This window comes from Anomaloglossus baeobatrachus, chromosome 7 (genome assembly GCF_048569485.1).
Source record: "Anomaloglossus baeobatrachus isolate aAnoBae1 chromosome 7, aAnoBae1.hap1, whole genome shotgun sequence".
Lineage (NCBI taxonomy): Eukaryota > Metazoa > Chordata > Amphibia > Anura > Aromobatidae > Anomaloglossus > Anomaloglossus baeobatrachus.
Genome location: NC_134359.1, coordinates 44630408 through 44654291, shown reverse-complemented (window position 1 = coordinate 44654291; position 23884 = coordinate 44630408). Strand labels below are relative to the sequence as shown.

General features: G+C 46.2%; 1 protein-coding gene across 4 annotated transcripts in view; it reads right to left on the bottom strand.

Moving 5' to 3' along the window:
* Positions 1–23884, bottom strand: part of TANK (TRAF family member associated NFKB activator) — a 128680-nt gene that overhangs the window by 38699 nt on the left and 66097 nt on the right. For all 4 annotated transcript variants that reach the window (XM_075318829.1, XM_075318828.1, XM_075318831.1 and 1 more), the window contains exons 2-5: positions 14723–14803; positions 14491–14640; positions 8094–8199; positions 3998–4125 (exon numbers count right to left, since the gene is read on the bottom strand). In XM_075318829.1, the coding sequence (XP_075174944.1) occupies positions 3998–4125; positions 8094–8199; positions 14491–14589 (333 nt within the window). In that variant the 5' untranslated portion in view covers positions 14590–14640; positions 14723–14803. The remainder of the gene's footprint in view (positions 1–3997; positions 4126–8093; positions 8200–14490; positions 14641–14722; positions 14804–23884) is intronic.

Here is a 23884-nt window from a genome sequence, read left to right as displayed (position 1 = left end):
ACAAGATATCGCATGTGCGACGGGGGCAAGGACTATCGCGCTCGGCATCACTAGCATCGGCTAGTGATGTTGCAGCGTGCAAAGTACCCCTAAGATCTAAGACTGTTCCTATGGACACAAAAGGCCTTTATCCCTCATATATTGCACACAAATTCGCCTAAATCTGTGTAAGGCCTCTTTCACACGTCAGTGATTCTGGTACGTATGTGACAGTTCTAATACATACCGGAATCACGGACATACGCAGACCCATTAAAATCAATAGGTTTGCACACACATCAGTGATTTTTCACTGACCGTGTCTCCATGGGGCGTACACGCGTGTCCGTGTGCTTAGCACGGAGACAAGTCCATTTTTTTCAGGCATCACGGATGTCCCACAGACCACACTATGGTGTGATCCATTAAACACGTACCAAAAAAAATCAAGGACATTTAAAATAAAAAGCTTTTTAAACTCACCCATCTCCAGTGATGCTGTCTCAGGCCGCTGCTCTCTGCTGCTTCCAGGCCGGCTAATTATGCTCATGAATATGCAGTTATGCACTGCATAGCTGACCCGGAAGTATCTGCAGAGAGGAGACAGCGGCGGCCGACACATCATTGCGGGAGACTTCAGCACTACAGACAGCAGAGGCATGGATAGATGAGTATAAGTGCCTGATCTCCGTGTATTATCACGGATAGCACACAGAGATCACGCGTGTGCCAATATCACAGCACACAGAAGGACATGCGCATACGTAAAATGTCAGTGAAAAATGTGTTTGTTTTTCACTGATGTGTGAAAGAGGCCTTAGTGAGCGCTTCTCATTTGCAGAGATAATCCATCCACCTCACAGGTGTGCGATATCAAGATGCTAATTAGACAGCATGATTATTGCACAGGTGTGCCTTAGGCCGGCCACAATAAAAGGTAAGTGTAAGATGTACAGTTTTACAGTATTGAGAGTATTGTGATATCACGTGAGCCCATCGTCCAATCAGAATCAGCTTCCTTCTTCCTGCCTTTGGACCAAACAAATTAATCAACAGGAAGTGAGTGCAGTGGCTGCACTCACTTCCTGTTGATTATTCGTTTGGTTCGAAGGCAGGAAGAAGGAAGCTAATGCTGATTGGACGACGTCACAACCCCACATGAGCCCCGGCACCGCGATCCTGGACACCGCTTGAAGGGCGCAGGCATAAGAGGTGAGTATATTCTATTATTTTACCTGTGGAAAAAGTGAAAGCAGAAGGGGTTGTCCTAATAGTGGACAACCCCTTTAAGCAAGTGGTCAAAAATGAGTTACGAGGAGATCAGAAGAGAATTAAGACTTTAAACATGGAGAGTCACTCATTTTGACGTTTGTTATGTACTGTGATACACAAGGACAAAACTTAAAAAAAAACAAACAGAAAAAACCTAAAAAACTGCACTACATGGATTGTTTTTTCCCTGTGGTAACTTTCACTCACTGCTGTGGACGAGGATTACCCACAAAGGGATTTTCCAGTTTTGTGTAACTACAACTTGTTGTGACACATATGATGAATTAGTTCCTCATCATTTCAGAATTCACCGTTATCAGTGAATGGAAACATTTATTGTCCCTCATCCAAAGGTCAAATGTCAGAATTTTATATACACAAAGAGTGAGAAAAATTAAACTAGAAAGTTACAGCATTTTTTTAGTTAAAGCAAACATTAAACTGAATCGGACACCACATTTCACACTACATTATTAATTAGATCTCTTAAACCTGATGACACTGGTATATTTACTTTGTAATCCCATGTTGGAATCGTTGCAATAATCCTTTCTGACTCGATCTTTGTCCACCTCGCCTGATGGACAGCTCCTCACTGACCCTCCTCCCTGTTGCTGCTCTTGGCTCTCACGCTGCTCAGTACATGCTGCAACTGTCTGTCAGGCTGGATGGATAGAGACTTAATACACATCGACTCATGAGCTATTTCATTCTATATGCTGATCCTAATATCAAAATTATACAACCATTCTGACACAGATTTTCAAAGTAAGTACACCAGCCTCATCTGGGCGAAGTTTTTATTTAATAATGATGCTGTTTTTATTGGGAGATCTGGAAACTTTGTATTAGAACCTCAATAAGTGGATTTAAAGCAGAGTTTGTTCCAGATAATATTATATGTATATATATACATATATATATATATATATATATTAATTATATATACAGTCATATGAAAAAGTTTGGGCACCCCTATTAATGTTAACCTTTGTTCTTTATAACAATTTGGGTTTTTGCAACAGCTATTTCAGTTTCATATATCTAATAACTGATGGACTGAGTAATATTTCTGGATTGAAATGAGGTTTATTGTACTAACAGAAAATGTGCAATCTGCATTTATACAAAATTTGACCGGTGCAAAAGTATGGGCACCCTTATCAATTTCTTGATTTGAACACTCCTAACTACCTTTTACTGACTTACTGAAGCACTAAATTGGTTTTGTAACCTCATTGAGCTTTGAACTTCATAGGCAGGTGTATCCAATCATGAGAAAAGGTATTTAAGGTGGCCACTTGCAAGTTGTTCTCCTATTTGAATCTCCTATGAAGAGTGGCATCATGGGCTCCTCAAAACAACTCTCAAATGATCTGAAAACAAAGATTATGTAACATAGTTGTTCAGGGGAAGGATACAAAAAGTTGTCTCAGAGATTTAATTTCCACTGTGAGGAACATAGTAAGGAAATGGAAGAACACAGGTACAGTTCTTATTAAGCCCAGAAGTGGCAGGCCAAGAAAAATATCAGAAAGGCAGAGAAGAAGAATGGTGAGAACAGTCAAGGACAAACCACAGACCACCTCCAAAGACCTGCAGCATCATCTTGCTGCAGATGGTGTCAAAGTGCATCAGTCAACAATACAGCGCACGTTGCACAAGGAGAAGCTGTATGGGAGAGTGATGCGAAAGAAGCCGTTTCTGCAAGCACGCCACAACAAGAGTCGCCTGAGGTATGCAAAAGCACATTTGGACAACCCAGTTACATTTTGGAAGAAGGTCCTGTGGACTGATGAAACAAAGATTGAGTTGTTTGGTCATACAAAAAGGCGTTATGCATGGAGGCAAAAAACACGACATTCCAAGAAAAGCACTTGCTACCGACAGTAAAATTTGGTGGAGGTTCCATCATGCTTTGGGGCTGTGTGGCCAATGCCGGCACCGGGAATCTTGTTAAAGTTGAGGGTCGCATGGATTCAACTCAGTATCAGCAGATTCTTGACAATAATGTGCAAGAATCAGTGATGAAGTTGAAGTTACGCAGGGGATGGATATTTCAGCAAGACAATGATCCAAAACACCGCTCCAAATCTACTCAGGCATTCATGCAGAGGAACAATTACAATGTTCTGGAATGGCCATCCCAGTCCCCAGACCTGAATATCATTGAAAATCTGTGGGATGATTTGAAGCGTGCTGTCCATGCCCTGCGACCATCAAACTTAACTGAACTGGAATTGTTTTGTAAACAGGAATGGTCAAATATACCTTCATCCAGGAACTCATTAAAAGCTACAGGAAGCGACTAGAGGCTGTGATTTTTGCAAAAGGAGGATCTACAAAATATTAATGTCACTTTTATGTTGAGGTGCCCGTACTTTTGCACCGGTCAAATTTTGTTTAAATGCGGATTGCACATTTTCTATTAGTACAATAAACCTCATTTCAATCCAGAAATATTACTCAGTGCATCAGTTATTAGATATATGAAACTGAAATAGCTGCTGCAAAAACCCAAATTGTTATAAAGAAAAAAGGTTAACATTAATAGGGGTGCCCAAACTTTTCCATATGACTGTATATATATATATATATATATATATACACAGTATTTGTCTGCCTCCCACATTCGGTGACCTACTTGGTATTTCTGGTTTTCATAAGAGACGGCCTATAATCTTTCAGCCTTCCATGTACAGGAATACGTTGTATTGTGCTCAGTACTATATATATATTTTGTTACCTTGAAGTGCTTTTCCTGCTGCTGACTGGCTTTGAGCTGTTCTTGCAGACCCTCCAGGGATGCAGTCTCATTCCAACCGTCTGAATTCTCCAATTTGGGGGATGTCGGTGGAGCATTAAAACCTCCTCCTGAGAATGAAGTGGTGTTAACTTTAATGGTTTCCTTTAAACCTTAAAAGGGCTTGTATAGGATTAGAAAAGCATGGTGGCAGGCCTATCTGCTCATCCATTATATGCCATATTGCAGCCTCATTTACTTTAATGGAGCTAAAAAGGCATAATGACAACCTACCTGCAAAATCCACAGCGTTAGTGCAAATGCAGCCATGTTTTCTAATCCTGTACAACTCCTTTAACAATAGTATAACAAATCAGCTCCCCAATAGGGATGTTGTAACGGCTTTGGCAGTGGTGACAGACAGTCATGCATATTATGGCAATAGAAGGTCACAGCGTTTGGCTGTGCAAAATGCTCCCTGATTTTCTATTGTTCCTGTTGTTAATATTCATTGTAATAGCTAGCTTTCCTGCTAGGTTTTCATCTCTCAGGAGCCCGTCTTCCACCCAGCTGCTGATTATCAGTATTCTCTTGGTGCTTAAATATCACTTCTTCTCTGGACTGGTGGTGGTGATATTATTCAGTTTATTCTAGCTCTGGTTGCAAGCAGGTGGCTTGCTCTCATCTGTAGTATCGTTGCTGAACTGCTGCCTGTGTCATATGTGGATAAGTAGTTCATGCTTTTCCTTAAGCGTTTAGTGGGGTTGACAAGAGCTCATCCCATCCATTCCCTATTTAAGGTCCAGCACTAGGGATACCTAAGGTCAGGTATCCGGCTTGGCGTATAGGTGCGGAACCTATCTAGTGTGGTAAGGGACCCCAGGGTCCAGCTCTAGGTTTGGTCAGGGGTTAACATCTCCCCCTTCTCTAGACACAGGGGTCCCCTTCCCTTACCTTTATATTCGCTTGCTTGGTACTTCCCCATACCTAGCGTGAAAGTTGTGCAATCTACACATTTTTAGCAGCATCAGGTGTCAGTTGTGTGCTGTTTAGGCTAGGTTCACATTTCCATTAAAATGTATCAGTCACAATCCGCGGCTCTGGCAAACAACGCAATCCGCTTAGCGGATTCCGTTGTGTCCCATAGACTTGTATTAGTGGCGGATTGCGACTGATTATCTTGCGTTGCATCCGCTGCGCCGCGGTCAGTCGTTTTTGGACTGACTGTCGGGCGGGAACAACGCAGAATGTAACGTTTTTCGGGCCATCAAAATTAACGCACCGCGCAGGAATAAGTCGCCATCCGTCAAGCTTGTAATGTATGTCTACGGTGCTGGATTCCGTCATGCTCTACTGAGCATGCCCAGCATGTTTGGCACACCCACGGACGCACAGCGGATATAACGGACGCGACGGATCAGTTTTTTCACAGGATTCCTGTGAAATGAATCCTGTGAAAAACACATCCGTTGCGTCAGTTGACATCTAAAAAACGACTGATCCATTGCTGACGGACCTGATGGACGTGACGGATTTAAGGCTAGGTTCACACTTCCGTTAAATTGTATCAGTCACAATCCGCTACTCTGGTAAACAACGGAATCCGTTTAGCGGATTCCTTTGTTCCCATAGACTTGTATGAGCGGCGGATTGTGACTGATGATGCTGCGTTGCACCCTCCGCCCAACTGATCAGTCGTGGAACGACTGACTGCGGGGCAGAAGGAACGCAGCCTGTAACGTTTTTTGAGCAGCGCAATCCGTAGGATTTCTCTGCGCATGCTCTCTCTGGCTCCCTGCACCCGTAACCAGGATACACATCGGGTTACCAAGCAATGCGCTTTGGTTAGTTACCCGATATTTACACTGGTTACATGTGCAGGGAGCCAGGGCTAAGCGGTGTACGCTGGTAACCAGTGTAAATGTGTCGCCCTGGACAAGCCAGGGGCCACAGAGCACAACACCACCACACCCCACACTCCCTGTAGGCACATCGAGGTGAAAACATAAAATCCTTGTTGCCTTCCCCAGGGGCTGTTGTCCACACCAGGAGGTGGAGCCAGGCGGTTGGTCTCCACCCACCAAGGAGGTCACAGTCCTGGCGGAGGGAAAACACAGGCAGTCTAGTTTGGGAGGAGGAAGTGAGAGGAGTCAAGTTAGAGTTTGGACAGAGGAAGTGGAAGGAGGAAAGTAGTAGAGAGGAGAAAAGTGACAGAGAAAGAGCCTGAAGTGAGTCCGGGTGTGTGGCCCGGACGGAGCAGCGGGGTTGGCGGACGGTGGTGACCGTCTGCAGTGGAGGCCGATTGGAGTCTGCCGTAAGGACCGTGGACGGGTGGTGACCCGGCGGTACCGGACCGGCATACAAAAAGAAGCCAGCACCATTGGCAGGGGCCTTTCGGATCCCGGCAAGGCTTGGAGTCGCCGTGAATTTGCCAAATCCGTTAGTGAAGGGGACCTCCGGGTTTCCAAACAGCCAAGTCCCGATAGAAGGCAACCGTCCAGCCGTGAAGGGGAGACACCGCCAAGGGCAACCGTTTCCCAGGGCCAGCGCCTGCGGGCAAAAGGGGCTCCTCCGGCCAACATCCAGGTCGGGGAGCGGGTTACCGGTGGGAACCCATCGCAACCAACACTGAACTTAGGTGCAGGGAGAGACAGTCATCACTAACCTGCAGGGAACAACAACACTGCAGCCGTTCGAGGGACCCGTCCATCCAGCCGCTTGTTTTACCGTGAACTGTGTTATCATCATTGGGCTGAGTGAGTACCTCCGTGCCATGCGGCACAGCGCTGCCCCTGCGACCCTGCACCTCACCAGGCCCCGCAACCCGCCTGCCATTCACTCCTACCCCATCACCGGGCCCCGGGACAACCAACCCCTTACCCACGGAGGGGAGAAATAACAACAAAGCTGCTCCCTGTCACCGCTCCCGGGATCCCCATCCAGAGCAGCGGTGGTGTCCACCAAAATCACCACAACCGTGGGTGGCGTCACGGACAATATCCCCAAAACCCAAACCACCCCTTTTCACTCACGGGCGAGGAGCGCCGCTCGAGTCCCCGGGATCCGGCCCACCGCTCGAGCCACCACCGAGCAGCAGCAGCGGTCGCAGCAGCAGCGGCAGCCGGACCCGAGCAGTGGGAGAGCGCGGCGTCCCCTCCTCCGCCCGCGACATAAATATCGGGTAACCAAGGAAAGTGCTTTGCTTTTAGTTACCTGATATTTACCCTGGATACGCGTGCAGGGAGCCCGACACTTCCCCGCTCGGCTCCGCCCCCTCCCACCCTCGAGATGTATACACACACACGCACAAACACACACACGCGCTCACTCACTCACCTGTCCCCAGCCCTGCAGTCCCTGCGGCACTGACATCCTCAGCGCCACGGGCCCGCTCGGCTCCACCCACCTCAAACTCCGCCCCCTCCCGCTCCGCCCCCCGCACACAACGAGTCCGACAATGAATTCTGTTCTTTCTCATCCGTTGTACAACGCATCAGTCACATGCATTAAGCAACGCATGTGACTGATGCAAAACAACGGAAATGTGAACCTAGCCTAAAATAACGGAAATGTGAATCTAGCCTTATTTATAATACATGTTTAATCAACAGAACCTTATTGCCTGGACTAGGTCTAACATGCCTGCTCTGACCATGCCCACTCCTGTGATAAGCAGCTCCCTTTCAATACACAATGTCAACAGAGTGCTGTGCTGTGGTGTGGGCATGGTTCTCTCTCTGAGCTCTGCTAAATTTAAGAACTCCATGTCACTACTGCTGCATCCAGTAAACTAAGTGATACATCTTTGGACTTAAGCCGCTTTCACATTGTATTTTCATATAAGTTCACTGGTCCCGTCGGGGCATCCGTCCAATCACCCCTCCCACCCACGCAAACTGTGTTTTGGATGCATACGCCGACGGGGCCATTGACTGTAATGGAGCAGACGGAGTCAGCGTGTGCTCTGTCTTGCACCATTTTTGGGCGTATACGTTTTCTGCAGGCGGACACCCGAACATAGAGGGTCTCTCAGATGAGGTAGCAAAAACCTGGTGACAGATTCCCTTTAAAAGAAAAGTAAATTGTCTTCAGGTATTACCTGCTTCACAAAATGATGAGAACCTCGTTGACAAGACCGAAATTCGATTTTTCAAGTATGCTATCTGTTCATCCTTGTCGTGTAACTGCTTCTCAAACAAAGCCGTCTGAAGAAAAACGGGAAAAGAACATTACATGGTCAGATAAAAAGTACCAAAAGTCTTCCTTAGGCCTGTTTCACACGTCAGTGAAAAACAGTGACGTTTTTCACTGGCGTGTAAAACACGCACATGTCCCTGCGTGTGCCGTGATTCACGGCACACGTGGGTTGTCTAAGTGCAATCCAGGCTCCGTTCTCCGTGGCCCGTGATTGCACTTAGAAAACAACTCACCTGCGCCCGCTCCCGCTGTCCATGGTGCTGATCGCTCCCGCGACGCAGCATCCGGCCGGCGCTGACCCCCGCAGCAGCTGCTTCCGGGTCGGCTGTGTCGCGCATAATGAATATGCGCGACAATAATGAGCCGGCTCAGAAGCAGCAGGGAGAACGGGCTGCAGAGGACATCACTGGACGCCGGGTGAGTAAAAATGATTTTTATTTTAAAGGCACGTTTTTTTCTGGCACGTGTTTCACGGATCACACCACTGCGTGGTTCCGTGGAACATCAGTGATGCCAGAAAAAAATGGACATGTCTCCGTGCAGCAATCACGCACACGCGGGTACGCCGCACGGAGACACATGCTGTGAAAAATCACTGACGTGTGAGCAGACCCATTCATTATAATGGGTCTGCGTATGTCAGTGATTCTGGTACGTTTAAAAAAAAGCACAAACGTACCAGAATCACTGACGTGTGAAAGGGGCCTTAAAGGAAGGGATAAGAAAACACAGCGTCAGAAGCAGTGGCACAAATTAATGGCACAAAGCTGAAATATCACTTACAACACATGGACAAGAGTGCTGCAGTCTCTAGAAGAAAGCAGCTGTGCTTTTATAATTTTGTACTGTGTTATTATGGAGGTGATGAGCGGTGGCATTCCTGAGGTCACCGCTCATCAATGTCCCGAGTCTCGCGTGCGCTGGGATTGGCTGCTGCTAAAAGCCTACAGAGTCTCGTTCTGATGATCCATAGGCGGGCTTTACACGCTGCGACATCGCCAGCATCGACTAGCGATGTCGCGTGCGATAACACCTTTGGTGGCACGATATGTGGTGATCGCTGCCGTAGCAAACATTATCGCTACGGCAGTGTCACACGCACATACCTGCTCTGCAATGTCGCTGTGACCGGCGAACCGCCTCCTTTCTAAGGCGGCGGTTCGTTCAGTGCCACAGCAGCGTCACTGAACCGCCACCCAATAGAAAAAGAGGGGAGGAGATGAGCGGCCGGAGCATGCCGCCCACCTCCTTCCTTCCTCCTTTTCCGGTGGACGCAGGTAAGAAGATGTTTGTCGTTCCAGCGGCATCACACATAGCGATGTGTGCTGCCGCAGGAACGACAAACAACATCGTACCTGCAGCAGCACCGATATTATGGAAATGAGCGAGGTGTCAACGAGCAACGATTTTGTACGTTTTTGCGCTTGTTGATCATTGCTCATTTGTGTTACACGCTGCAATGTTGCTAACGGCACCGGATGTGTGTCAGTAACGACGTGACCCCGACGATATATCAGCAGTGATGTCGCAGTGTGTAATGTACCCCATAGTCTTTGATGCAGGTAATCGAGGAACGTCGTGGGAACCGCTGGACGATCTCGAACCTAGGAACTTTGCTTTCTAGTAACTTGATGAAAGAGGGATAGTTTTTATTTCTGTTTTTATGTCTTTTAGGTTTCCATTTGTGGACTGTGGCAGACCTGCATGGATTTTTTTTTTTTTAAATAAAATGGTGAACCAGGAAAGTGTGGGGGAGCGTTTTGTCAAATGAAGTTTTTCTTGTTTATGTTTTTTCTTTTCACATACTGGGTTAGTAATGGGGGTGTCTGATAGACACCTCCCCATTACTAACCCCTGGGCATGATGCCAGCTGATACTACATAGCTACCATCAACCTCCTCAATTACCATTACCTTGATTGCCACCGCACCAGGGCAATCGGGAACAGCTAAGGCGGAGCGCCAGAATAGGAGAGCACATCTAACGTGATGTTCCCCTTCTGGAACAGCTGCAGGCTAATTTATATCCAGATGGTCCGATTTTGATAAAGGCCTGGGGCCGAAATGTCAAAAATTGTTTACGGACTGTTTTACACCTATTTCACTGAATAAAGAATCTATAAGAATATCCATTCCTTGTTTCTCTTATTGGGGTTCTATGAGTGCCGGAGTTGTTTTTCTTTTTTGTTGTAATTTTCTCCTGAGCACCTACTTGGTGATGCGGGGTCTCTCCCAAAAATTTTTTGGCTGCTATTTTTAGGCTGAGAAAGGGTCAATAACCATGGACCTTTCTAGCCTCATAATATCAGCCCCCAGCTGTCTACTTTACCTTTGCTTGTTATCAAAAATAGGGGGGGGGGCCCAAGCTGCTTTTCTTTCTATTTATTCATAAAAAGCTGTCCAATAAGCTCCAGAGAGTGCAATTTTATTATATTTTGTGGAGTGTCATGGGGTCCTTCTCCAATATCACACAATCAACAGAGCGAGAGATGGGTGAACAATCCAAAAAACATTTAGGCCCTGTGCGCACTGGAAAACAGAATTTTTTAAGAAAATTCCGCAGGGTCTGATAGATTACTGCACCCGCGGTAAAAAACCGTGGCAAACCGCACCCGAAAACCCGCATGCGGTTTGCTGCGGTTTTACCGCGGTATTGCTGCGGTTTTGTCGCATGCGGGTTGGTACATGTGCTTTACTGCATTCAATGCAATAAAGCACATTGAAGAAAAAAAAAAAAAGTACCGTAATTTCCTTCTGAGATAGATAGCAGACAGATAAATAGATAAATAGACAGATAGAAGAATAGACAGAGGGATAGATAGATAGATTCCCTGTGAGCACACGCTGCATTTCTCCCGAGCGGTAGTGTGTTCACATTACCGGCCGTGGGAAATGCCCTGTGGTTACCTCTGCTATCTCGTTGCGAGGGTGCATTCAGCGCTGCGTGTCAGTCGCGGCTGGATGCCAGCATTGCAGGACGTGGATTACGTCGGAGCTGTGTGTTTTGGGGGGGTTAATAAAATGGTGAACCAGGGGCTTTTTTGTGTTTTATTTAAAATAAAGGATTTTTCGGTGTGTGTGTGTTTTTTTCACTTTACTTACGGGTTGATCATGTCAGCTGTCTCATAGACGCTGCCATGATGAAGCCTGGACTTAGTGGCGGCGATCCGCCGCCATTAACTCTTTATATTACCCTGATTTGCAACCGCATCACAGCAACAGGAAGAGCCGGGGACACTCTGGGACTGCCGCATAATGGATGCGACAGTCCCGGGGCAGCTGCGGGCTGATATTCTCGGCTGCGGTAGGGGGGGCATTAACCCTGTCCCTCACTCTCCCCAGCCTGAGAATACCGGGCCGCCGCTGTGTGTTTACCTCGGCTGGACGGTAAAAATACAGCGGAGCCCACGTGTTTTTTTTTCTATATGTCCGTTTCCTTTCTATGTGTATTCTATATGTCTGTGTGAGTGCGATGTGTGTGTGTTCTATGTCTGTGTCTGATGTGTGTGTGTTTATGCTCTGCTCCGTTTCCTGTCATAATGACATCACTTCCCTGCAAACCGCAGGCAGCGATGAACATTACCGCAGGTAAACCGCGAAACACCGCAGGGAATAACGCAGGAAAACACAATGAACCACACAGAATTTGCTGCCTGCCTTATTCCCTGCGGGATTTCACGATTACATTGCAGTCAATGGAGTGAAATCCCGCAGCGACGTGCGGAAAAGAAGTACATGCAATTGTTTTTGCTGCGGGAATCCCACAGCAAAACATGCAGCTGTCAAAATCCGCATAGTGCACACAGAATTTGCTGGTGAATCCCTGCAGAGATGTTATGAACATAACATGCAGCGAAACATGCAGCAAAACCGCAGGAAATCAGCGGCAAAAACCGGCAAGTGCGCACAGGGCCTTATTCCAAGCAAAACAGAAGGTCCATAACATAATCCACCATACAGAGGGTAAAAATAGTCCAGAAACACAAATATAGTCCAGTAAGTGATAAGTGTCCCGGTCTCTCTGGGGAGCTGCAGCTTTTCCCTCAGAGGATCAATCCTTCTCTCTTGTCCTTCCCAGCCTGACTGACTAATTCTTCAGGTAAGCAGAGAGCCTAGGTGGATCCCAGGCCCCCCTCCCCCAGACCTAGGGACAAAAGCCCGGCAGGGGGCCACCACCCAGCAAACAGGATAATGTACACAGAATTGACAGTGAACCACACCTAAAATACGAACCTACACAACATGATACACCACCCCCATATTCCACCATCATATGGAGTTATTCAATTATATGTCTGTCTATTTATAATCTATTTTTATAGCATTCATTGGTGATCAAAAACACAAAAAACACAGGTAAAAAACACACCCCAAAAACATTAAAAATGTGGCAAAACACGCATTTTTGCTACTGGACCTTTCCCTGTCAAGAGATGCAGAAATGGTGAGGAAATTTCTGTATCCAAAAACTAACCGTGTGCACAGGCCCTGGTTTCAATTGGTTGTCAGGATCCACAGAAGCGCATAAGCACAAAACGGCCGTCATCCTCCGGAGTGCCAGCATCTGGTCTCGGACCCGCTCACCTTTTATGGATTTATAATAAAGCAAGGACTTTTACACAACAGCGTGTGCCACGATTCTACCTTCTGTTATGATGATCTGGTTTCAATTGCTGCTCAGCAAGAGCCGTATACTATAATCTAACAGAGTATGGGGTTTCCCCCAATAAACAGGTTACAGGGATGGGGAGGCTCAGACAGGGAAAGTCCTGTACACAAATCATTTGAATGCAGTGTTCTTTACTAAGCAGCAGATGAAAGCAGCTTCAAAAGGAGAATGAACTGGATTGACAGTGAAACAGTACTGCTGCACTGTGATCGAAGAGAAGGGATTATGCAATGCCAGCAGGATGTTATTAGGATTTAGACACAGAATCTGCCCCTAAATCCTGACAAAATCCTATATTTATGAGCATGACCATGTGAGATGACTTTACCATGCAATGTATGTAAAAAATGGGAAAAAAAATCCAAGTGCTGTGAACTGGTGAAAAACACAACACAATATTTTAAATATATTTTTTTGGGGGGGGGGGGGGGTACGTTTAGAGCATTCAATAGAAAGTGCAAAATTTTTTAAGTTAGTGAGATTACAGAGATTTTTTATTTTCAGGAGAAAAAATAGGGCATTTAGATTTTATTTTGTTTGTTTTTTAATTTACATTTTATTTTCTAATTAGTTCCCTTAGGAGACTTGAAGTTGCAATTTCTTGGCTGCTTATGCAATATAGTGAAATAGATGATCTTCTATGGAGCCTAACCATAGTGTGAGCGTCAGAAGGTTCTCCTCTGCGATGTCAATCAATTGGCTCCCATTAAAGGGAATCTGTCACCAGGTTTTTCTACCCCATGTCAGAGCAGCATAATGTAGGGGACAAAACCCCAATTACACTGATGTGTCACTTACTGAGCTGCTTGCTGTAGTTTTGATAAAATCTGTGAGTTCTTTGCTGTAGATCTAGCAATCTATAACGCCCATCCAGGGCTTCCCTCTTCCAGTGAGGACATCAGTTCCCTCACCTGTCCAGGCGTCCTGCAGCAGTGGTCCCGTCTGCGTTCCCATGTAGCATCTGTACTCCTGACAGGCTCCAGGCTTCTGCACGCATTGTATGTCCATGGCCACACCCCCTTTCTTAAAGGGACAGTGTCCTCCTAACCCGGAAGTGCCGCACCCTAATACCAGAGACTGTCACTCCTGCTCCCCTGGGGCCAGCCGATGCAACACCAGTCTCTCCGAGTGGCACCCGGACCAATATCTGCAGCGTAACACCTCCACCATTAGGGGCTCTGGAGAAGACCAGGCTTAGGTCCATAGTCAAGCCCCTCTGGGTTTTCTGTGTGTTGTGGCCCAGTGGGTTCACTAACATCTCTGCTCGTCTGGTGAGCATAACACAGTTCTCTTAATGTTGAGCTCTCTAACCCCGCCCACATCATTGATTGACAGATTTCTTTATACACTGTGCATAGGCAGAAAACTGCCAGTAAGTGGGATGGCTGTAGATATAAAAAAAACTCATGAATATGGAGGAGCAGGTTTACTAGCCCTCTGATTTTAACCTCCTGCTGACAAATCAGTGATTTTCTCAAAACTACAGCATGTAGCCCATTATGTTTCTCTCAGATTAGGTGGCAATATCCTGGGGACAAATTCCCTTTAAGTAACCTGTCTTTTATGAAACATGTTTGTGGGGAAACTCCGCTCACAAGCTTGGGTCTTTCCCCAGCAATGCTCCTTTATACCTTTTGCTGTAGTTCCTTCCTGGCTCGTTCCTTATCCATACATGCCTGACGATACGCTTCGTAGGCTCGATTAAGTTGATCTCCTGTGTTTTTATCCATATTTCCCAGTTTTGTATCATCACTAAAAAGGGTGTGGATAATGACAGCAACCTACAAAAGAAGAGAGAAGAACGGGGGTGAATCGGGGAAGTTTTCTATGATACCATCACATCATAACCCCAGGCCAACTCACCTGAAAAGTATGTAACGCTGACGTTTCCAGTGACACTTCTGAGAATCTTCCTTCCTTAAGTCATTCTTGGATGTTTTTTATCTGAAAACATTATAAAAGGTTACTATGGAGTGATAGGCGCTAAATGAAGAAGTCACATGAAACCCAATGTAGTAAAAAACTATTTTTGTCATCCAAAATTAAAGTGACGTCAGTCGCGCAAACAGATCAATAAAATGCAAAATTTAAATGGAGAAATGTCCCATATCTCTGGAATCCTCTGGTCATTACTAATGGAATCTGATGCCATATAGAATTAGACCATGTTCAAGTTACGGAAATTTTTTAGGCTAGGTCCACATTTCCATTGTTTATGATCAGTCACAATCCGACGCTCTGATAAACAACGGAATCTGTTTGGCGGATTCCGTTTTTCCTATAGACTTGTATGAGCGGCGGATTGTGACTGATGCCTTGCGTTGCATCCGCCACCCGACTGATCAGTCATGGAACGACTGACCGTCGGGCGGCAGGAACGCAGCATGTAGCGTTTTTTGAGCAGCGGAATCCTTTTGATTTCGCTGCGCATGCGCTCTCTCGGCGGCCGAACGATCAGCTGATCGCCCGACAGCCGCCTTCTGTGAGCAATCAGCTGATCACCTGGCGGCCGGCTTCTGTGAGCGATCAGCTGATCACCTGGCGGCCGGCTTCTGTGAGCGATCAGCTGATCACCTGGCGGCCGGCTTCTGTGAGCGATCAGCTGATCACCTGGTGGCCGGCTTCTGTGAGCGATCAGCTGATCAACTGGCGGCCGGCTTCTGTGAGCGATCAGCTGATCACCCGGCGGCCGGCTTCTGTAAGCAATCAGGTGATCTCCCGGCGGCCGGCTAATGAGAGCGATCAGCTAATCGTTCACAATAGCTGGCAGCCGGGAGATCATCTGTTCGCTCTCAAAAGCCGGCGGCCAGCTGATCGTTCTCTCTGTCTCTTGTGTTATAACGGAATCCGCTTTCTCTTCCAATTCTTGTCATCCGTTGTACAACGCATAAGTCACAAGCGTCAAGCAACGCATGCGACTGATGCAAAACAACGGAAATGTGAACCTAGCCCTAAGGGTGCTTTACACGCTGCGACATCGCTAGCGATCTTGTTAGCGATGTGACACACTAGATCACAGATGCGGTCTGGCGTGTCACATCGCTAACGAGATGGCTAGCGATGTCGCAGCGTGTAAAGCACCCCTTAGCCGCAGATTTGGTCACAAATCTGCAATTAGTCTGTAGGTAGAATCCGCATGCGGATTTCAGAATACATTAAGGAATTTGAGGATTTAAACCTCCTCCATTACAAAACCTCTGGAAAAAAGGTTGAAATCCACAATGAAAATAACAAGTGTGCTGGAGGTTTGAAATCCGCACAATGTTTTCATTTTCCTGTGGATTTTTTTCTGCAGTGTGCATATGCGATTTTGTAAAGCCAATTCACAATTTGCACTGTAATTTTCTGCAGATTTGCAGTGCAGAATCCGATAACAATCTACAATGTGTGAACATGACCTTATCAATCTCCTATTAAACTCATTGGGGGATGTATAAATCTGCATGCGCTATGCTCCCTCTCAGTATGGATGGGGTGATAAACATGCATTTTTTTGTTTAGTTTATGAATAAAACAGTATTTTTAGTGGCAAAATATTTTTTTCATGCTTTATTTTTATTTGTTTTTACATTTGTAAAATACCCCCAATTTGCCAAATACAGTAATATTGTCTTACAATAAGCACTATATAGTAATTCTGGCCAACAGCTTGTAGTATTGTCCCTATCATAATCCCTATCTTGTAATCATGTCCCCCAACCTGGTCCCCTTTTTGAAGACATCTGCCCCATCCAGGAACCCCTTCTTGTAGTAATGTACCCATCATAGTCCTATCGTGTAGTAACGTCCCCATCTTGTAGTAATGTCCTTCATCCTGATCCACCTCTTGTAGTAACACCCCCACCCTGGTCATCCTATCTTGTACTTCAGCCTGATCTCCTTCTTGTAATAATGTCCCCCACCCTGATCTCCTTCTTGTAGCAATGTCCCCCATCCTGGTCCCCTTTCTGTAGTAATGTCCCACATCTTGGTCCCCTTCCTGCAGTAATGTCCCTCATCTGGGTCGCCCCCTTTTTGTAGTAATGTCCCCATCCTGCTCCCCTTCTTGTAGTAATGTCCCCATCTTGGACCCCTTCTTGTAGAAACATCCCTCATCCTTGTCCTATCTTGTAGTAATGTCCCCATCTTGTAGAAATGTCCCTCATCCAGGTCCCCTTCTTGTAGTAATGTCCACATCCTGTCTCCTTCTTGTAGTTATGTCACCATGCTGGTCCACTTTGTGTAGAAATGGCCCCATTTTGGTCCCCTTCTTGTAGCTATGTCCCCATCTTGGTCCCCTTCTTGTAGTAATGTGCCCATCCTAGTCCCCTTCTTGTAGTAATGTCCCCATCTTGGACCCCTTCTTGTAGAAACATCCCTCATCCTTGTCCTATCTTGTAGTAATGTCCCCATCTTGTAGAAATGTCCCTCATCCAAGTCCCCTTCTTGTAGTTATGTCCCCATCCTGGTCGCCTTCTTGTAGAAATAGCCCCATTTTGGTCCCTTTCTTGTAGTAATGTCCCCATCTTGGTCCACTTCTTGTAGTAATGTGCCCCATCCTGGTCCCCTTTGTAGTAATGTCCTTCATTCTAGTCACCTTTGTAGTAATGTCCCTTATCCTTGTCCGCCATTCCCTCTGCATCCTCTTTTCTTCATAGCTGAGGCGGTGCATAGCAGTGATGTCATACGGTGCCATGCCACCACGCAGATGTTAGCTGTCAGCCTATAATTGGCCGGCAAATGATAGTGGTACTGCAGTGCAGAGAGCTGATCTCTGGGCAGCAATAGCTTTTAATTGAATGCGTGTCCAAGGACAAACATTCAACTGAGATGAAGTGCTGGCAGCCCCCTGGACTGATCATAATCATCAAGGGGTCTACAGTCCCTGCGGGTCGCATGAGTCAGTCTTAGGTTCCGCCTGCAGCCAGCATGTTTGACACACCTGATGTAACACATGCCATTTCAAAACAGAGAATCCCCCTCTTTGACACCCATATACCTAAGACTCCCCCCTAATAAAGTAATGGCATAAATTTGTGGCACTAGAATGTGGTGCAGTGCTGCAGCCCCCTCACCCTTTTTTCCCTGTACAGCAGATAGTCAATGTTTTTGAGAAGTTTTGAGGATAATTTGAAGAGTTTTAGTGCTGAAACTATGTGCACATCACATTTTTTTTCTCAAACATATTCCACCTGGAATCTGCCTGAAAAAGTGCAGCAAAAAAAAAAAACCTGCACAGCAAGGTAAAAAATACACTGCTGTGCACATGTTTAGTCTCATTAATTCTTTTTACCGCTTTTGAGTTCGAAAACCGTGAAACCGTTAAAAGAAGCAACATGTTCATACTCAGGGCAATTTCCGTTAGAAAACTGCTCACCCCTCTAGTGAAACAAACAGAGAAAAGACGCTGACATTTGGTGCTGAAATTTTTACACCATATTCCTGCACCCAATCTACACCTTCTGGCAAAAAAAAAAATAAATAAAAATTGGAAAAGGATTGATGGCATATAAAAACTTGGACGCTCTGACAGATACTTGTAAGAAGCCTTCAGTGTGAATGATACATATCAGTATGAATGATACATAGATCGGGGTGGGGATGGGGGACATTGATCCAAATTTTGCATGGGAACCCAGGAGCTCATATTTACATCTCTAGGGATACATATCATTAGGATAAAGGTGTAGATATCATGTATGTAAAATGTTGCAGAGAAAAAACAACATCGTCTAACGAGACATTAATAATAATCAGTGACATATTGTACCATGTACAGCGCACACGAGAAATGATAATTTCCCAAATATTCTTAAATTAAGGGAAAATAATAAATAAATATATATATATATATATATATATATATATATATCCACTATTATATCCTGTACACAACATGAATGATGAAGAGAAAAATTGAAGGTGGTTACCAACGATGGGAGATAGTTCATGGACATTGCGGTGTACGGTCAGGTGGAGATGACTGTGCAACATTCTAGCTACTGTTCTCTGATGGAATCTCTTAAAATTTCTGCCCTTTGTCAGTGAATAAAAACATTTAGGCCTTGTGCGCACTAGGCGTTTTTGCCGCGTTTTTAGCGGCGTTTTTTACCGCGTTTTTGTGCTGAAAACGCAGTGACATTGCTTCCCCAGCAATGTCAATGGGTTTTCAGAAGTGCTGTCTGCACACAGCGTTTTTTTTTAGCTGCGTTTTTGTGGTGACCACAAAAACGCAGCATGTCAATTATTTCTGCGTTTTTCACTGCGTTTTTCACCCATTGAGTTCAATGAGATGTTCAAAAACGCAATGAAAAAGGCACATTGCAAATATAGCTGCGTTTCTATGACTAAAAACGCAGCTATAAACGCAAGGGGTGGGTACTACAGTGACGTGTACAGGAAGAGGATTCCTTCTGTTGGTAAACACAGAAGCATGAATCCTCCCGGTACCGTCACCGCTGCGTCCACCTCCCGTCCTGTGCATGTCAGCTCCGTGCGGCGCCATGTCTGGGCGGGAGGTGGAGGCAGCGGCGAAAACAAAAGTGAACAGTAGAAAAAAAAAAATGTCTTACTCACCCGTCTGCGTCTGCAGGGTCCCGGTGCCATGTCCGCTCCTGTCCCGGTCCCGCCGCTCCGGCTGTGTGCAGTCTCCCCGGGGCAGGACCTTGCTTGCAGGAGCTGGCGATGGATCACCTGATGCAGTCACCTGACGCATCAGCTGATCGTAATTCTCGCGGTGTCGCCCGGCCGGCTATCAGCTGATCCTGCCGTCAGGGGACTTCATCAGCTGATTACCGGCAGCTCCGGCAGCGATGGGACAGGATCAGACTCTCATCCGATCGCTGCAAGAGCTGCCGGTAATCAGCACAGACGTGAGTATGTATTTTTTTTTTTTTTTCTACTGATGCATCAGCTGATTGTATAATCGGCATTTATACAATCAGCTGCTGTGTTATGTGATTCAGGCACTTGATCCTGACACATCATCTGATCGCTCTGCCTTCCAGCAAACCGATCAGATGATATTGGATCCGGATTGGACGGCGCGGGACCCTGATCCAGGATTACTGCGGAGGGGGGGTTCTTTATTTCAATAAAGATGGAGTCACTAATTGTGTTGTGTTTTATTTCTAATAAAAATATTTTTCTGTGTTTTTTTTTTTTTTATCATTACTAGAAATTCATGGTGGCCATGTCTAATATTGGCGTGACACCATGAATTTCGGGCTTAGGGCTAGCTGATAATATACAGCTAGCCCTAACTCCATTATTACCCGGCTAGCCACCCGGCATCAGGGCAGCTAGAAGAGTTGGATACAGCGCCAGAAGATGGCGCTTCTATGAAAGCGCCATTTTCTGGGGTGGCTGCGGACTGCAATTCGCAGTGGGGGTGCCCAGAGATCTTGGGCACCCTGCACTGTGGATTCCAATCCCCAGCTGCCTAGTTGTACCCGGCTGGACTCAAAAATTAGGCGAAGCCCACGTCATTTTTTTTTTTTTTAATTATTTCATGAAATTCATGAAATAATTAAAAAAAAAGGGCTTCTCTATATTTTTGGTTCCCAGCCGGGTACAAATAGGCAGCTGGGGGTTGGGGGCAGCCCGTACCTGCCTGCTGTACCCGGCTAGCATACAAAAATATGGCGAAGCCCATGTCATTTTTTTTTTCTTTTTGGGCAAAAAACTGCATACACTAGTGAATGGAGGATGCTGAGCCTTGTAGTTCTGCAGCTGCTGTCTGCTCTCCTGCATACACTAGTTCTGCAGCTGTCTGCTCTCCTGCATACAATGAACATTTTGAAGAAGGAAATGACATCAGACCTTTTTTTTTTTTTTTTTTTCCATCAACAATCTTTAATGGCATTGTGCACTGATTAAAAACGCAGTGAGCAAAAACGCAGCAAAAAACGCACCAAATCGCGGCAAAAACGCATGCGTTTTTTGCCGCGTTTTTTAGCCGCGGGTGCGTTTTTTGAGACAAAAACGCACATAAAAACGCAGCGTGAAAAAAACGCCTAGTGCGCACATACCCTTAGAGGCTGAAAACCTGAACAGATTCGATGTTTTTGAAAGCAGAATCAGCCACAATGTATCCAGTATACACAAGACTGAGCTAAACAGCTGTTTTTTCACTGATACATTGTAGAAAACCTTCTGGGCACTGGAGACTTGGGCTTCTGATAATGAATAATTTGCTTTAGGGAATTTCCAAACTCTTAAAAATTTGGTCCAGAGATAGGAAATGATATTAAAGGGATTATCTGGTGAAAACAAGTTACAAGTTATCCTGGGGGATAGGTGACCACTTACTGATCTCTAGAGGTCCAAGTAGTTAGACTGTGTACATGCTCGATGGACGCTCCATTCATTCCCAATGGGGCTGCTGCTTTGCTATTTTTTTAGCCACCCCATGTAGAATAGAGCAGTGGTCAGGTGTCCAACTCGATGCTCCATTTTGTAAAATGAATAAAGGTTCCTGGTTTCGCCAACTGATTCGGGTTCCTGCAGTTTGACCCTCACCGATCAGTAAGTTATCACCTATAATGCTGGTGTCACACTGTGTTTTTAGTTACGTCAGTGGTCCCGTTGGAGCTTCCGTCCGAACTCCCCCCCGCAAAATGGATTTTGGAGGCATGTGCCGACGGGGCCATTGACTATAATGGTGCAGACAGAGTTGGCGTGTGCCCTGTCTTGCACCATTTTCGGGCGTATACGCTTTCTACAGGCGGAGACCCAGACGTAGTAGACTGCGTCTGGGTGTCCGCCTGCAGAAAGCGTATACGGCTGAAAATGGTGCAAGACAGGGCACACGATGACTCCATTTGCTCCATTATAGTCAATGGCCCTGTCAGTGCATGGGTCCGAGACTCGTTTTGCGGGGAGGAGGGGGTTCGGACAGACAGAAGCTCTGACGGAACCAGTGAATGGAAGTAAGAATGCAATTTGAAGGTCCCTTATAGGTAAAAAAAAGTCAAGCAGACAATCCCTTTAAAGGGAACCAAACATCAGGATTTTGGTATATAAGTTAAAGTCAGTGCAGTACTGGCACTATCTGGCACAGACTGTACATACCATTAGTGGGCAGCTCGGATGTTTAGGCTGTGAAATCCATGTTTATGAAGTTTGAAAATTCATCCACTTTTTGATTGACGTGTGCACCTCTCCAGATAATATCCGGGCGGGCTATGCACATGATTCCCCCCCCCCCCGCCCCGCCGCCTGTTCCTCCCTCTCTCTGGCTGTATGCAAATTTCTAATCTTCAGTTACACGGCGTCGGAGTAAAATGAGAGAACAGCTCTGATCTTACCAATTAGCTGCAGCAGACGATATCGTAGCAGACGTCTGCTGCAGCTAATCGGTAAGATCAGCTATTCTCCAGTCCTGTTGTGACACCACGCGCGCTCCCGCTGTCACAACGAGAAATGAAGAAGCGAGGGCGCATGCGCCACCCTCTCAGACACCAAACACTGCATGCGGGCTTCAAAAACATGGCGCCGGAGATAAGCGCTATGCGCAGGCGCCAACTCCTACGCCGTGTAACTGAAGATTAGAAATTTGCATACAGCCAGAGAGAGGGAGGAACAGGCGGCAACGGGGGGGGGGAATCATGTGCATAACCCGCCCGGATATTATCTGGAGAGGTGCACACGTCAATCAAAAAGTGGATGAATTTTTAAACTTCATAAACATGGATTTCACAGCCTAAACATCCGAGCTACCCACTAATGGTATGTACAGCCTGTGGTTGATAGTGCCAGTACTGCACTGGCTGCACCTTATGTACCAAAATCCTGATGTTTGGTTCCCTTTAAGTAACAAAAGAAACGCAGATGCTGCAGCCACTTTATATTACACTACAATCTCTGCAGCTCTTGAACTGGCCGCCCCCCTCACACATACCAAAACTCGCACAATCAACAGGCAACCTTGGCACACGAGCCACACTAAAGAAGTGAGACGGGCTTCCAAAATTCCTGAGCGGAGAAGGAAGAGGTTTCATTCTACTGAGCACTTCGTTGCATACAAAGAGTCCCTCGCCACTTGTAAGTCTGCACTCACTGCTGCAAAACAAACCTACTTCTCATCCCTCATATCCTCTCTATCTCACAACCCTAGACAGCTATTCAACACTTTCAATTATCTCGTCTGTCCCCCGGCACCACCTCCCTCTCCTCTCATCTCAGCTGAAGACTTTGCCTTTTTCTTCAAGCAGAAGATTGACAACATCAGAGCAAGCTTTGGCCCACAATCACCACAGCCCCTCATCATAGCTACTCAGCCCTCTTCCTCCAAATCCAGCTTCTCCCCCATGACAGAAGATCATCTTTCCACTCTACTCTCAAGATCACATCTAACCACCTGTGCACTTGACCCGCTCCCGTCGCACCTCATCCCCAACATCACTGCAGTCCTCATCCTAGCCCTAATCCATCTATTCAACCTATCACTATCAACTGGTGTATTCCCTTCATGCTTTAAACATGCTTCGATCACACCCATCCTTAAAAAGCCCTCTCTTGACCCATCCTCTGTGTCTAGCTACCGCCCCATATCCCTTCTCCCCTATGCCTCAAAACTACTGGAACAGCATATCCATCTTGAACTGTCCTCATACCTCTCCTCCTGCTCCCTCTTTGACCAGTTACAATCTGGCTTCCGACTGCATCACTCTACTGAAACTGCCCTAACTAAAGTCACCAATGACCTACTAACTGCCAAAGCCAAGCGACACTACTCTGTCCTCTTCCTTCTGGACCTGTTCTCTGCCTTCGACACAGTAGACCACTCCCTCCTATTACAGATTCTCTCCTCTCTTTGCATCACAGACTTGGCCTTATCTTGGATCTCTTCATACCTAACCGACCGAACTTTCAGCGTCTCCCACTCTCACACCACCTTCTCATCCCACCCTCTATCCATTGGTGTTCCCCAAGGTTCAGTTCTTGGACCCCTGCTGTTCTCCATCTACACCATCGGCCTGGGACAGCTCATAGAGTCCCACGGCTTTCAGTATCATCTCTATGCCGACGATACTCAGATCTACC